The sequence below is a fragment of the Dermacentor variabilis genome, chromosome 4 (genome assembly GCF_050947875.1).
Source record: "Dermacentor variabilis isolate Ectoservices chromosome 4, ASM5094787v1, whole genome shotgun sequence".
Lineage (NCBI taxonomy): Eukaryota > Metazoa > Arthropoda > Arachnida > Ixodida > Ixodidae > Dermacentor > Dermacentor variabilis.
In genome coordinates, this window is record NC_134571.1 from 134,923,980 (window position 1) to 134,939,907 (window position 15,928).

The window sequence follows — 15,928 nt, forward strand, 5'->3', positions numbered from 1 at the left end:
ATGACTACCCAGTGACCCATGTAGGCGGGAATTCGGTTGAATAGAAACAAACATATATAGAATCATAGATTAAAACATACATACATAGACAGCCCCTGGAAAGGGCATAAAGTACCCTAAGAATGCTAATGCATTAAAATATTGTTACAGCAGGATGAAAGAGAGAAAAAGAAGATCGCGAGACGCTGGCTGCTGCGTGTTGTTGGTGGACAGCCATCTTAACTACTCTGACTCATCTTGTACATATATTGTAAATACAGTCTTTCTATACTCCCAACATCCCCGTAATATATCATGGCACTTCTCATCTCACGATGACTGTCGACAGCAATGCAATTAGCATTCGAGCTATGCAGCAACAAATCATACTTTTCAAGTCAGGTTTATTTACTATCTGTACTGGTCATTTCAAGCATTCCAGGCCGTTGCTTCGGCTATATGTGACATACTTCGCTAGCATCTTACTGAGCTATGGCACTCCCTGGCCAAGGTTGCCCATCAACATTGTGGGATGATGATGAAGAAGGAATGACTTCGACAGCACGACAAATGTGGTATGACAACTGCATAACGAGATGACGATTCTGAAATAATTATGATGGTATAACAATAGCATGATGACGACATGGGGACAACGGGATGACGACGGTACAGTCGCCGACTGATTTTTCGGACTCCAAAAATTCAGACATGCTCGATTATTCAGACTGCTTCGCGGCACCGCCATTCTCGCCATAGACAATAATGTATAACAACTGCCGAAAGTTCGAACACCTTACAACCTCTCGTCTAATTTTTAGGACACTCCTTGAGCCAACTCGATCGAGAGCACCATGCACCAACCCTGACCGGTGCATGGTTCGACTTGCTGAACGCCATTTTTGTTTTGAACGGAGCCTCCTTGCTGCCCCACGAAGTGGCGCTACTGCAAATCTTCACTCATCATCATCGTTTCTGCCTTGTTCGTGGCTACAGCCATTGCTATGGCATTTCCGGTCTCAGCTTAGTAAGCCGTGTCAAGACAATCCAGCAGCTGATTCGTTTGTTTCTTCGTGCACAACGCTGCGAGTAGGCGACGTTTTTCATTTGTGCGACTGGTGTCGGTGTGACAGCATGGTGATGTTTCCTTTGTGTGCTGTGTCGAGGTTGCGACGATCCAACGCAGCACACAGAAACATCACATCAGGTGTCTAACTGCGCCGACAGTGCCCGCGCAAACTGGGCTGGGGAATGCCAGCATGCGGGTGCCAGGCGGTCTAGGATTTGTCGCCTTCCAATGTGCTCCCTACTGACGTCGAAAATGTTCTTCCGAGCATTGCGATTCCGGACACCGTCTCATTTGACAGTTTCACAGGTGCTGACACTGTTGTACTGACATGTGCAGAACTCGACGACGGCGAGATCATTCGTCAAGTTTCTGCTGCGCCGCCAGACGATGCCTCCGAGTCGAAAGATGACGCACCATGTGCTACGCTGCCGCCGCATGCGGAGCGTGTACAAGCAGTGAATGTGCTTTCAGCCGCCTATAGTGACCGTATGACCTTCTCTGAGATTCAGGCTTATCTGACTGCGCGTAAACAGAACAGCGTGCAACGGCGCGTTCATGATTTCTTCAAGCCTACTGCCGAGCCTGAGTAAGTGCGTGGAAATAAAGGATTTAGTTTTCTTTTTTTCTTAATCTGCTTTTTCGAACACCTGTTTATTCGGACATTTCCGTAGTCCCCGGGAGGTCTGAATAAACGGTCAGTGACTGTATTACGACAAACGGATGACGAACCTGGAATGACGACAGCATGATGGCAACAGGATGGCAGTATTGAGGTGATAATGATGGCAAAATGACAGCGTGACAATGATGATAAACCAACGGTATGAAGGCAATGGTATGATGACGACAACATGTCAGAGTCTGACGTTGAAGTTAGAGTGACGACAATGGAATGCCACAACATCATAAGAATGGTATGACAACGAACGCATAATGATGACTGTATGACGATGGCATGACAACAATTGTATAACGGTGACTCTGTGATGACGATGACAGCCCGATGTTAAAGTTCGAATGATGGCGATAGAACGATTGTGACGGCATCAGGACGGTGGCATGGCAACGGATGTATGATGACGACAGTATGATGACAATGCAATGAAAACGATGGTGTGACAATGGTATGAGAACACTAGGATGACGAAATGACACAGCGACGATGCTATGACTACAGATGCGCTATAGAAAATGTCTGACAACAATGCAACGACGACAATGGCATGGCAATTATGGCATAATCTCCATGCACAACTACGGCATAACCGAATGACATCTTGATTATGATAGACTGACGAAGGACTGATGTAGATGGAATGACGAAGAAAGTGTCACGACTGTGACGATGGCGTGCCGATGACAGCATCACGAGATTTGGATGACTAAGTTGGAATGACGACAACAGAACGACTGCTTCAGGCTCACAACGATATGACAACGAATTCATTATGCCTGTTCGACGACGGCACAATGGCTTGTATCCCGCAGCCAGGCTGTATGGTGACGATGGAGTAATGACGACAGCATTATGAGAGTTGGATGACGATGATGAAGAACACTGTCGTGGAACAACTACGACAGCATCATGACAGTTGGTGTGAGGAAGAATGCACGACAACTGCATAACGACAATGGCTTGACAACTGCATGAAGGGAGCCAGATGACAAAGCTGGAATGACAAAGATGCAAAGACCACAACAGCACCACGATCACAAGGACGTACACCCATGAGCACAAGTATACAGACCACAGGGTCGCTGAAAAAACTGAATTTCTTCGTAATTAACACACACAAACGAAAGCTGATGAGTGCACTATTCGTAATGCAAAGTTTGGCCTGCAGTGTTTCATTTCAAGTTGCATTCCCAGAGAGAGGGTAAAATGAGTTTTACCGCGCAATCCCTGGTCCGTATACTTTTGCTCACGGGTGTACCTAGTGGCCCAAGCTATTAGACAAATTGGGCCACTAGGTTGGCATAGAAGGCATGACAATGATGGCATGATGTGAATCAGATGATGAAGCTGGAATGACAATGGTGGAACAACCATGACGGCATCACTACCACGTGCCCATACCACGTGCCCCAAGCTGTTAGGGCCACTGTGTCAGCGTAGGAGGATGGATGGATGGGCAGACAGACGGATGGACGGACGAACAGACAGACATGCAGACAGATAGGCTCAATATGCTTGAAGTAGGCAAAGAACACTAATCGCATTAATACTGCCGCTCTGTGCATTAATTATCAGGAGCCCAGGTTTTGCCATGGTTTAATGGTTTGCACACAAGTTTAAAGTTCAAATTTCAGTTGCACTGAATATTTTGCTGTTCCGAATCCCCTTGTGCTGTTTGACCACACTCTCGTTGGCGTCAAATGTGCAATCAGTTGATAGCAAAAGAACAAGCTTGCAACACTAACAGTTAGTGTGTCTTTATCAACAAAGAGGCTTAATGCTAAAAGGTCACACCACAATGAAGTGCCAGTCTTTTTCTCAGCTTCTTTTCCTATTTCTTTCCAAAGAATGATAGCAGCGACTGCTGCTTCTTGTCTCCCGACGCCACTGCCTTCTTCTTCCCAGCTGGTTTCTCTGGGGCAGTCTTTTCTCTCAAGGCCTTGGGAAGAGGATCTTCGTCGTCATCAGACTCGCTCACCAGCTCTTTTACCAGCTTGGTTACTGCATCAGATAAAACATAAAATATACCATGCGATAATGGTGCCTGTCAACACATGGCAATAGCTCACTTTTGGAGCTGCGAAAGTGCAGCTCCACTTGAACGTAGAAATGTCCACTGTTCAGAAAAAAGCCTTTCTTAAAATCACAAATACAATAAATATTTCTGAACACAAAACAATGTCATTTTCAACAGATGGCATTTGTTAGAAGCATCATTTGCTTGCTGGTTCAAAGAAATCTTCAATGTTATTTGATGAAAACAACATTCATGACCTATTGAGTTTGGGGAAGTCATTACCATTCATTTTGGTACACAGTGTGGAGTACTGACAACACAGCCACATATCGAATGAAGCATTTTGAAACAAGAGATATAAGGGAAAGGCAAATGTGCTTGAAAGCTAGCCTTCAACGAATCTAAATTTTTATATCCTAAAAACACCTCCTTCTTACCATTAAAACTACCTTGTGATGATACTAATAATAACCCATTGTGCAGTTCCAAACAACTGTCACACCATGCTGCTTTGGGCAACAAAGAAACAGGTACAAAAGTACAACGCTCCTATTCTACAATGTATTACTTGGTGCAGTGTCTGAAGTACGACCTTTCTCCCCCCCCCCCCCCCCCTACTATGATCATCTCCCATCTTTCCGACAGCTTTATGACATGTTCCCTCGCCTTGCTTCCTCCCAGCAAATAAATGTGCCACTGCGTTAGTACACATATTATTACTGTAAAAAGGGACACTTTTCCTATCCAGGAGCAGCCATCTATATGACTGCATGTAGCAATTTCCAGCGTATTTCACACAGCAACTTCACACATACCGTATTTACTCGCATAATGATTGCACTTGCGTAATGATCACAGTCCTGAATTTTGTTGTCAAAATTCGATTTTTTTAATTTCCCGTGTAATCATTGCACCCCAAACTTGTAGCAGCGATATGTCATAAGTCTGCGCCTACGTGCTGTCTCATGTCCCTTCTTCGTGTGTTGTTTTATTCGGCGCCGTCTTTGTAATCATGCTTAACCAACTAGCCCACCAACACATGCTCAAGTCTAGCTAATAATGATCGCACTTACCATCTGTCGAATGCTACGCGAACAACTCTTCAAGGCAAACCAAGTGGTCTGCATGCGCCAAACATTCTTAAGCAGATGCCCCCTTTCATTCCTTTCATCACTTTCCGCACTTCCATGACAAAAAAAAGCTACAACCAAACTTGCCTTTATTATGTGTAGGCTTTATAATGGTTGTGGTCAACAACAATAACAAAAAAGCTGCGCTTCAATTCTTCTCATCTGCACTCGTGGGCAAGCAACAAATCACGAGCGGAAACGATAGTAGCCACATTTACACTGATACGTTAGAAGTATACCCTATTCGTACACTGACGCTTGTAACACAGCTAAGATATTCGCCCACCCTTAGCAGAAACGTGCCATATTAGGATAGTAGTGAAGACAAATGCCGCAGTTTCCACAGCATGCCCGCCATGTGTTTCTATGTCCCTGGCAGCTAAGCGCGCCTATCTGTTTCTGTCCTCTCAAAGTGGACATGGCTAAGTTATTGCCACAAACTTGCAGTTATTAACGATATTATTCATTACTGATACAGAAGTAACTGTTTCAATGCACGTAATGTACTTACGAGAAAAAAAAAATATTGTGTTCCGCTTGCACCGCCGGCCCCCATTTCTGTTTTGGTTTCCCGGACTACATACAGTGGCAGCCACCTATATGTTGACCTGTTGTCATCCCGCAGCAAACGCGGGATGAAAAAACTAATTTTTTTTCTTTTCACGGGAAATCCCGCGTAATGATCGCACCCCTGAATTTGCGTCAACTCTTTTGACAAAAAAGTGCGATCATTATGCAATTAAATATGGTATATTAAAGTCAAACAGTGCCAATGAGCATGCCTAAAGCCACTACATTTCTGTCAATCTGCAACCAGCAACGCATAGAGTGAGGGTCTCTGGGTACAGCTCGGCAAAACCGTACATGCAAAACCGTTCATGCGCTCCTGGCAGAAATTACCTGTCCAAAATAGCTTTAGAAACAAAAAAATCCGAGAACACTCATAGCATACCATGGAAACACTGTTCTGCATTTGTTGAAACCAGTTCCGCAGTGTGGAGTTGTGGTAATTATATGACCCACAACAGACAGTCACACCCTGCATCCAGTGCTACTGGCTTGCAGCTCTGCCTTTTCGTAAAAGGTACATTATCTAATTGTACACAGGCTACGCTCGTTACAACGAACCCATGTACAAAAAACTTTTTGATATAACGGACCATAATTTAGCCTTAGTTTGTTGTAGCTATATTATTAATGCAACAAAGTTCACTTTAAAGGACCGGGCTACAACGGACTATCGGCTACAGCGAACAAAATTAGCGGCAATTTTTTTCAAAATCGGATGTATAAAACAGACTTTTGCCATGTCGACACGGGCTGCCAACTGACTTGCGAGGGTCAGCCGACAGTGATGGCTCAATATCTTGCACACGACGAACGGGGGGGGAGGTGAGGGAAAGAGGGGGAAGGTTCGACTCCGGTGGCTGCTACAAGATGGCACTACCGTATTTACACGATTGTAAGTGGACTCGAATGTAAGTTGAACCCCCCCCCCCCCCATCGCGTGTGACAGAAAAAAAAAAGAGCCTACCCGAGGGCACATTCCATAACGACAATTTATTAATAGCTGGCATGGTCACTGGACAACTCGTGTTCACTTGTGCCATCGTCCTCACTACTGCTGCCATCGTCATCACTGCTACGGTGCCACAGCGCATCGTCGTCCAGCGAAATTCCACATTTGGCAAACGACCGCACCATGACATCTTTTGGAACAGCAGCCCACGCCAAATGCACCCAACCACAGGCTCTTTTGACAGATCCGGTTGGCGTCAGGTCCTTAAAAGGCAACGATCCGGGCTTGTTTCGTGAACATGTCGCACTTCACTGGCAGGGACCAATCACGCATTTCAGCGACGTATGCTGCAAGCTTGGACTACAGCTCGGGAAAGCTTCGCTTGCTGTCACAGGGGAAAATTTTGCTTCGCTGCAGTCGCCACTCTCCCACCACCCATTCAGAAACATCGAACTTGTGGCCCGCTGCGCAGTGGTTTGTTTCTTCGGCATAAAGGATGGCAGCCCTCTTGAACGCTGCTGTGAATGAGCGCCGAATATTTAGTGGGCCTTTAGTCAGCCTCATGATGACTGAGGAAGCATGCAAGTAGCACATTGCCGGCAGTCAAGTCGAACATGTCAAACTAAGAACTACAGGGAAAGAGAAACATGTGAGCAGTGTCTGCTCTTCCATGAACTATCGTTACTCCCCGCAAGCGCCGACGTTCTGAGGGTGCCACCGCGAACGGAGCAGTGACACTTCCATCAACTATTGACACCCCCACCCCATGAATGTTGTGTGCACTGTAAAACTCTAAAAAATGTTGAAAAACCCTTTCGAAAAGCGAACAAATACACGAGATAGCGAAAAGCATAGAGCAAACACAAAATTGTAACTACGTTGTACCTCCCCTGATATCTCATTGGTCTCGCTTTTTTGGCGGTGCAATGTTTTGGTTTTGATTTAAGTCGACCCCTCCACTTCTCAAATTTTGAAAAATAGGTTGACTTACAGTCGTGTAAATACGGTATTTACTATTCCGCTGACGATGGTATTGTAGTAACATCATCACATCCCGCTGGATTACGCTACATAGGTCCAGCGCACTTCAGTGGTATCAGCTGTGCTGCCATTTAGCTGCATTGTGCTTTCAGGTGCATCCCACTGGTGAAGATAGTGTGTGGTTTTGTTTCTGAGGATGGAGTGGTGGTTCCAGCGGACCTCCAAGTAGTTGAGGAGATCATGACGAGATGGCGAAAGTGGTGCATGTGGGACTGTGTAGTGTAGACTGTAATTGCTGGACGCGGCACGAGGTGGCGGACTCGGACTGGCGGGGGCAGTGTCTGTTGTGTGAAGTGGACAGAGGGAGACATCAGCTATGGAGACATACATGGAGCTCAATAAATAAGAGTGGAAATCAAAGTGTAGGCTCGTAGTCAATCCTGTTGTCAAGAGTTTCAGCGTAAAGGGAACAGTATAAATGTATAATTGAAACAGAAGACCACCAGCTTTGGGAGGGCACCGCTGAGTCAAGCCCTTCAAATGATGAGGGCAGTGGAATCGATCAAGATGACAAGTCGGTTACCAGTGAATCTGTTATCCTGCATAGCAGCCTGAGCTCACTTCAAGGCTTCAGTGAGTAGGCTTAGGCCTCACGTAAGGCCCACACCCTGTAAGAAATTTTTTAAGTGCAGGCCTTCCGAAACTTAATTTAGTATGAATTCAGATTGCACGTTTTCCAAATTGGTAAGTTTTTCTTGCTTACTTACCAAAATGTATGAATGACGTTCTACTGGACTATATATTACACAGGTGCGAATAGTGGATTTCAGTTCAAAGCGAATTCGAAATTATGATATCAGACAAAAATTTTCTAATCCAATATCGAATAGCTGTTGTGCACAGAAGTGGCTGCAAACTTGTATGCATAGGAGCTACTGCATATTGGAATTATTGACTTGTTCTGCCAAAGAATGAGCCCAGAATTTTGTGCAATAGAACTTTTTAACTAAATGTCAAAGATGCAAAGAGCATGATGCCTGATGCAGCTGCCTTTGTGCAGGTAGGAAGTTAATAAAAGCACATAAGTAAAGCAACGAACAAATTAAATATGTAGAATATTGCAATGACTAGAGGAAGCGTAAACAGAACACAGTGCTGTACCAATGCTTTTATTTTGATTAGACATCTTAGTTACACTTATTAGGGCAACTAGGTGTTCATGCTGTGACCAAAGATGGTGCATACACAAGAGGCCAAGTACAAGCAATGTACACTTGGCCCCGTTACAGTGCCCCATTCCACTATTTGTATGCTTCACTGCATAGCAGATATGCTTCGCAGCTTAACACGACTATATTGCAGCGAAGCTGTAAACATCACTACACTTGAAAAAGAATAAACAAAATTTTTTTTTCTAAGCGAATATTGAATAGCATAATATTCAAAACAACAATTTGGAAATTAAATATTCACACAACACCATCTTCCACGATTGTTGCTAACTACATAACAGGGCAATACACACTGCATCGTTTTACCAGGCTGGTCGAGCTTGTGAACTCACCCAGAAATCCCTCCTCGTCCTTGAAAGTCTTCTTCACAGACTTCATCACTCGGCGGCGCTTCTTCTGACCCCCCTGGGTGCCCGAGTCTGGTGAAGACTTCACTGAAAACTTGTCACCCTCACTTGTGGCCACACTGGATGTAGCTGGAACAGCATCAATGAAAGCAGTTTACTTTACAGTAAACCACGTCTAGAAAGGCTAACTGCCATAAAATTTTGCTTTGTACAAAAGTTGTTACAGATGCATAGCACATGTCATCGCAGCACCTGTGGATAATTCGTGACCCTCGCATTTCCCTAGTTTTCTTTTTTTATTATTAGCATTTTAAAAGATCTTTAGCAGAGAAAACGCTCATGACTATGTGGTGCAACTCAGACGCGAAGTGAGCCCAGCACAGCCATGCTTGCCACAGCAGTCAAAACCACTCGCACCACAGCAGAAGCAATATTTGTTTACTACGAAAGTAATCAGCACTGGTGTTGCCAGAAGAGCGTTGAGCAGTGATTGCATTGCTCAAAATGTGAATGTGTCGACACTGCCCTTCACGGTGCATATTGAGATAATATACTATACCTACAGCATATGTAGTGTTGTTAAAATACAAAAAATATCACGTGTTTAAAATTGTGATGCACTCTACATCGTCCTGTGCCACCCAAAAGAGCAGCGTAGCGTTTTGTCTTTCTTTACTGCCTCTTCTCAGTTGTGATATGAAAACCAATAATATTTTCCAGCTTTTGTGATGCATCTGCTTGCATTTCAAGTGTGAAACTTTGTGCAGAATTTTGCCAGTCTCATTATGGCCACAACACCCATTTTAAAATTGGCCACAAAAACGTCACTTTGGATGCAAAAAAATGTGCACACAAATTTCATGCACACGTGACTTTTAAACAAGAAAAAAGCACTATATGTCACTTTCATGATATAAAAGAAAAGCCAAAAATGATCGAAAATGCAGAATTTCGTTTCACAGAATGGAAATTTATTCCTTATTTATTCAGTCATCCCTCTTGGACAGCTTTTTATCACTATCTATAGACCAAAACATGTTTTCCTCCAGATGGTCCTACGTATTACAGTAAAAATGTTAGCTTCTAGTTGGTTGGTATTTTTCGCAGCGGTGTCCTCAAGGAAAAAAATCTTCAGCAATTGATGCAAAACAGTGCATACATTTTTTGGCATTACACATACAACATACAGCACAGCAATCATTTCAATAAATTACAAGCATAAAACAAGTATCCAAACCACATATTTGATGATAAGGCGCTCCTGCTAACATTACAAAGCCCGTAGCGCTCCCCACATACCCTTCCCAGTTAAGATTACTGCTGCACAAGCTGCTGCGGCGACAGCAGCTCACGGTGTGGGAAGTAACATCACTAGCCTTTCATATATAAAAGAGCCAGCCTAGCAACTGATTTCATTGTTGTTGCAGCGCTGCTATGGGTAGGCAACACATAGTTAGGACTCCTGAGGAGCAGCATGAGTACAAGGAGCGGCAAAGAGAAAAGAAACAACAATACAACTAGCAGCTGCGTGCTGCCACTGGTAGTATTGCCATAAAATTCCAGCACAGGGGTAGTCCACATGTCCACATTTTCCTGTGGCTGAATAATGCATCGGAGGTGTAATTGAGCAATAAAGCATTGTATAGCTCCCTTAGCAGTTGTAGTGGTGGTTTTCAATCGCTTCGCTGGAAATCCACTTTTGCTTTTTTTTTTATTCCATATTTCTCAAATAACTCTTGAAACAGTTGTAAATGAGACGATAGCTCCCACCTCAACTTATCACCTAGCTGTTTGTCCTGTTTTGCACACACAAGTATCCGAAATGCCAAAAACATATGATGAAGCTTGATTGCAGCAGCCTAGACATGTAATGTAACTTTTAGAAGTTAGCTTTCATAATGAAAACAGCGCATCCGTTATTGTCACCAACTTACATAAAAAGTCGCAGTTTTGCCCTGAATGCGAAGCATCAATTGCGATAGCATATTAGTGGACATTTATATGAAGTAAGGACAGTAGTTTTATGGGCTGTATAAGCTTGTACACATAGGCATACTAATTAAGTTAACAAGCATGGTGTCAGGCACACACAAGCAAACATGAACGCATTCACTCGATGGCTGCACAAATTCACTGTCAAAACGAAGAAGTGAGGTAGTGCAGTAGCAGCAGCGAGCAAATTGACCTTCAAGCTGTCTTTCGCATCAACACGAACTAAGCCATGAAAACACAGCAGACGGCAGACTCTGTCCCCATCGCAGATGGCTTTCAAGATACAGCAGCCCGGGTGGGTGCAAGTGGCCGCCCAGGCCGCCCGGAGTAGAATGTGCCCTCCCTCTCTACCGTACCCCCGGAGCCTTGCACACGACGGAAGACGGCACACCTCCTCCCTGCTTTCCTCCCTTGTGTGCATGAGACTGTGCCATGATGACCAGCTCACTCTCACAAGCTTTCACTTGCACACACAGCAAACGATGCACGGTGGCGAATTTATCGTCCATCTACTTCATACAAAACCTCACGGCGACGGTGATGGCAGAAATGTGCCTGGAGTGTCCGTATAACTGCTACCGCAATAAAACTTTTTTGGCGCCATCTTTTGATGGCAATGGCGATGATGCTGGCTGCAATGGTAAGCTGTTGCAAACACTGCAATATCATTTTGGTTTCATTTTCAAATGTAATGTGCATGTAATTTTTTACTAATATATTTGAAGAAAAGTGCACATTTGAGACTGGTAAATATGATATACAACAGACGAACCTCCATGCCACATCCTAGGTGAAATTTCCAATTTGAGACAAGTCACGTTTACTACAGGTATGTACACGCTGTTTCCAGTTTACCATATAGCAGACGATTTTTTGGGCCTTACACTCCTTGAACATGCACATTATTTTACTGAAGTCATTGCTGTCTCAGACATTTCTTCTGCGCCTGCTCTAAACCTTTCACTCATTACATTTCTCAGTGTCCAAGAATAAATTCAAACAAACTGCATTTGTAACTTTTCATAGGCTAATAAGCAACAAAGCTTCCCATGCTCCTTGCTCAAAAAAAGACCGATAGAAAAACACATGGTACAACTGTGACTATTCTGTAGCAGCATCTGTCCACTGTTCATCACTTGAAAAAAATAAATAAGACAGATCCCACTTACCACTGCTCTTCAAAATTTCTGAGCTGGCTGGAGTGGTTGACTGTGTCGTTTCATCGTCCTCATCTTCAGAGTCACTAAAATTATTTTAAAGAAGCAGTTCATCTCATTCATTGCATGCTGATGGAGATCAGTATCACATTAAAAAATGTATCCTTGAAACCTATAATGCCCAAGCATGAGTACAGCTAAATCTCGATATAACAAAGTATTTAACTTTTTATAACTTCTCCACAGAACAGCATATATGTAGGACTTCAATATGAGGAAGTGTGTTTACATACAACTTCAATACCATGAAATTTACAGCTACCATGAAGGAACACCAAGACAATAAATGGAAACTTGCACAGACGGAGGTGGTCAAATGGTTGAATTACACACGGCTGCTTGCAACGATGCCTCTCGAATCGCATGCTGCACGACCACGAGCAACCATCAAAGCAGGGCAGTGTCATGTTCTACATAAAATACAAGTGCAATGTACAAATGTTTGTTTTACTGCAATGTGTTATACAGTGTGAACCTTATTTTCCAAATTTCTTGACACTATGAAAAAAAATTGATTCTCAAGTTTTTATTCAAAAAAATTTAGATATTGAGTCAAACTTTAATGTGTTTTCAAACTCAATATGAAAAACGATGCATGCTCTAAAATATAGAATGTGGTGGAAGAGCTCTATAAGTAGCCCTTTCATAACAATGTCTGTTCAGGTCGACTTCCATTAATTCAAGCCTGACAGGAGAGACGAATTTATCAAATTATCGTTCAGGTCAAATAAAACAACATACAGAAAAAAGGCCAAAACATACCGCTGGTTCATTAGGCAGTATATTCATCAATTCTAACAAGCCGCTGTGCAATGTGTCCAAAGAAGAAAACTAACATATAAATGACAATAAACCCACTAAATGTAGTAGAAATCTACCACACACCCGATTTGTTAGCACAAAAAATGGGAAACGTGTGTCAGACATGTGTTGCCCAATGGCGGCCGGTTTTCGAAAGTCGACTTTGCCGCACAGTTTTTTAGTCAGCTTCGCCGCAATGCTTGCTTCTTATGCGGGGAAGCATACGAACGTCGTGAAGACAATTTTGGTAACTGTGTCCGACTGCGCCATGCAGGCAATTTTCGACCCAATTTTCTTTAAAAACAAAGGCTCGTATTAGAATCGGGTAAATGCCATAGTCAGACATAATGAGCTATAGTAATTGCTTCAAAATCTTCCTAAAAAGGCCGAAAATTGCCATTCTTGATGGGACGTTTGATGCGGGTTCAATGCATTTGATGTGCCGTAAGCTCCACCAAGACAAACGCTGCCACTAAGGGGTCACTATTGAGGTCACCATAGGGGTCAGGTGCATATACGCTGACTGGTCACATTCGAAATATTCGGAGAAGGCCAATTTCAGTATCGAAATAATGAGTCTGTGCCCATAGAAATGCGTGGATGCCAGCTGGGACTTCTGGCTGGGACCAAATGGACCAAAGAATCGAATTAGCCGGAGATGAATTAGTGGAAGTCTACTGCATCATCAAAAACAGGTATGCAAATCATGATTGCCCTTCTAAAGCAGGAAATGCTTCAGAAACATGGAAAACTTGCTGGAATTCACTAAGTATTCTTGTGAACATGCTAACATGGACTGCAAAATATTTCACATGAAATCCCAAAAAAGCAAAAATTTGCTAAAGGCGCTCGCCAACAACCATGAAAAAAGTCCACTGGAAACGCCGCTAAAATGTCAACACAATGTCACCCGGACTGTGCTAAGCAATCGTAAAAACTCATTTAGCGGGGATGAAATTCAAGGCCACACACCTGATGACGTGTCGCCGTGATGGCTTCTTCCTCGTCGCAGAGGACACCTCGGGAGAAGTTGGCGGCTCAGTCTTCACTCGCTTCTTCTCTGGCGTGGCCTTCTCACTCGGACTCTTGTCGACACTCTTCCTCTTCGTTGCCTCGCCGCCAGAAGATGCAGCTTTGGGGGCCTTTTTGTTGTCATCTACATCCTTCTTCTCTGGAAGTGGTGTCGATTTAGCTGATGTGCTTGCAGCTGAAAGAGAAGGACACACTCACAGTATGCCACTCGGGGCTCACCATAAAAAAGGGGCAACAGAACTGAAGTCAGAGATGTTAACAGCATGATAAGATGCGAAATAATATGAAGAAGGAACTGGACCGGAAACTATTGTTATATTTATTTCTAGGCATTTACATGCCAAAACCACTGTCTGATTATGAGGCACGCCGTATTGGGTGACTCTGGATTAATTTTGACAACCTGGGGTTGTTTGACGTGCACCTGAATCTAAGGCACAAGAGTATTATTGAATTTCACCACCGTGGCCGAAATCAAACCAATAACATCAAGCTCAGTAGCGCAATGCCATATCCAAGAACATGACAGCGTAGAGGGCATCTCCTTACCTCTTCTTATGTCACGTTGTTTCACGGCCTGTTACACCATAACAACTATGAACCAACTAGCCCAGCAAGCAGTGATATGAGCTCAAAGTTTTCAAATGCTTCTTCAAAAACCTTAATATAATTCAACAGGTGGCACAATCAAGCTTGCTCGAAGGCTAATTAGATACCATGTCTCAAGAAAAAAAAAAGAAGTCCAAGCAATGCTGCCTAAAAACAAAGAAAGGAGGATGACAAGTGCGGTAAATATACACAAAAGCACATTTACTAAATATGCATAGGATTATGTAAAAACTAGGGACGTGCAAATACAGTAAAACCTTGCTATAACGAAGGTGAAGAGGCAGCCGCAATTTCGTTACATCCATTACTTCATTAAACGATGGTCCACTTTCATGGCTGACACCGGCTGCCATAAAAGGCGGGGGTAAGTCGATGCAAAAGCCCTCTGCGCACTGCCAACGGACCACAAAAGATTGCTTTCTGGCGCTTCTTAGTCAAGATTACTTTTTCTAACTGTCAATACTAATCAACATTTACTGTTACTATTGTATGCATAGCATCTCAGGGTTATACTAGCAGAGTGAGTCAAGACCATCAGTTCATACAACGCTTGTCGCTGTACGCAAGCAGAAGCTTATATAAACAGCACTGAAAAGCATTTCTTTCCACGCTGGCTTCCAGTTGCACTCAATTGGAGGTTGGCAGCACTCCGCCGGCACATTCAAGAAATGCTGATAAGCCAGGCGATTACGAAGAATGTGAGCAGCAGTCGTAACTTATAAAGATCCATTTCATTTTACAATGTCGTCGCACCGAGTGCCAAATCCCAACGGTAACGGCAGCACAGCTATGTCAGCTAATCGCGAAGGCCAGAAATACAGTTAAACCTCTATATAACGAACTATAATATAACGACATCCTCAATATAATGAAGTGTTTAACTTTTCAAAACCTCTTGTCTGTAGAACACCATGTATTTAGAACCTTGATATAATGAAGTGTGTTTGAATTTGATTTCAATAAAATGAAATTTCACTTCCACCAGAAAGGAATGCCATGACAATAAATGGAAACTTCCGCGAATGCAGATGGTAAAATGATGGAATTACAAGCGGCTGCTTGCAAACGCACCTCAAATCGCACGTGGCACAAAAAGAGCGACCACCGAGGAGCCGCATCATGTTCCGTATAAAGTCCAAGTGCGATAAGATGGTGTGGCACCTCGCGCGCTTCATGCTGTAGGTGCGAAAGTGTGCAAGGGAGAGACAAGAAATATGGTGGCTTCACGAGTGACACCTTTCCGCACTAGCAAAGGGAAAGAGGGGGAGAGGAGCAAGCTCGTGGTAACGTGATCAAGCGCACGCGAGGGCCCGGGGTCGGGAAGGGA

At 43.6% G+C, this 15,928-nt stretch overlaps 1 protein-coding gene across 2 annotated transcripts in view; it reads right to left on the reverse strand.

Annotated features, from left to right (window-relative positions):
* Positions 1 to 3,465: 3,465 nt before the first annotated feature.
* Positions 3,466 to 15,928, reverse strand: part of LOC142579805 (uncharacterized) — a 28,327-nt gene continuing 15,864 nt past the window's right edge. For both annotated transcript variants that reach the window (XM_075690382.1, XM_075690381.1), the window contains exons 9-12: positions 13,933 to 14,167; positions 12,112 to 12,185; positions 8,936 to 9,079; positions 3,466 to 3,725 (exon numbers count right to left, since the gene is read on the reverse strand). In XM_075690382.1, coding sequence (XP_075546497.1) covers positions 3,556 to 3,725; positions 8,936 to 9,079; positions 12,112 to 12,185; positions 13,933 to 14,167 — 623 coding nt within the window. In that variant the 3' untranslated portion in view covers positions 3,466 to 3,555. The remainder of the gene's footprint in view (positions 3,726 to 8,935; positions 9,080 to 12,111; positions 12,186 to 13,932; positions 14,168 to 15,928) is intronic.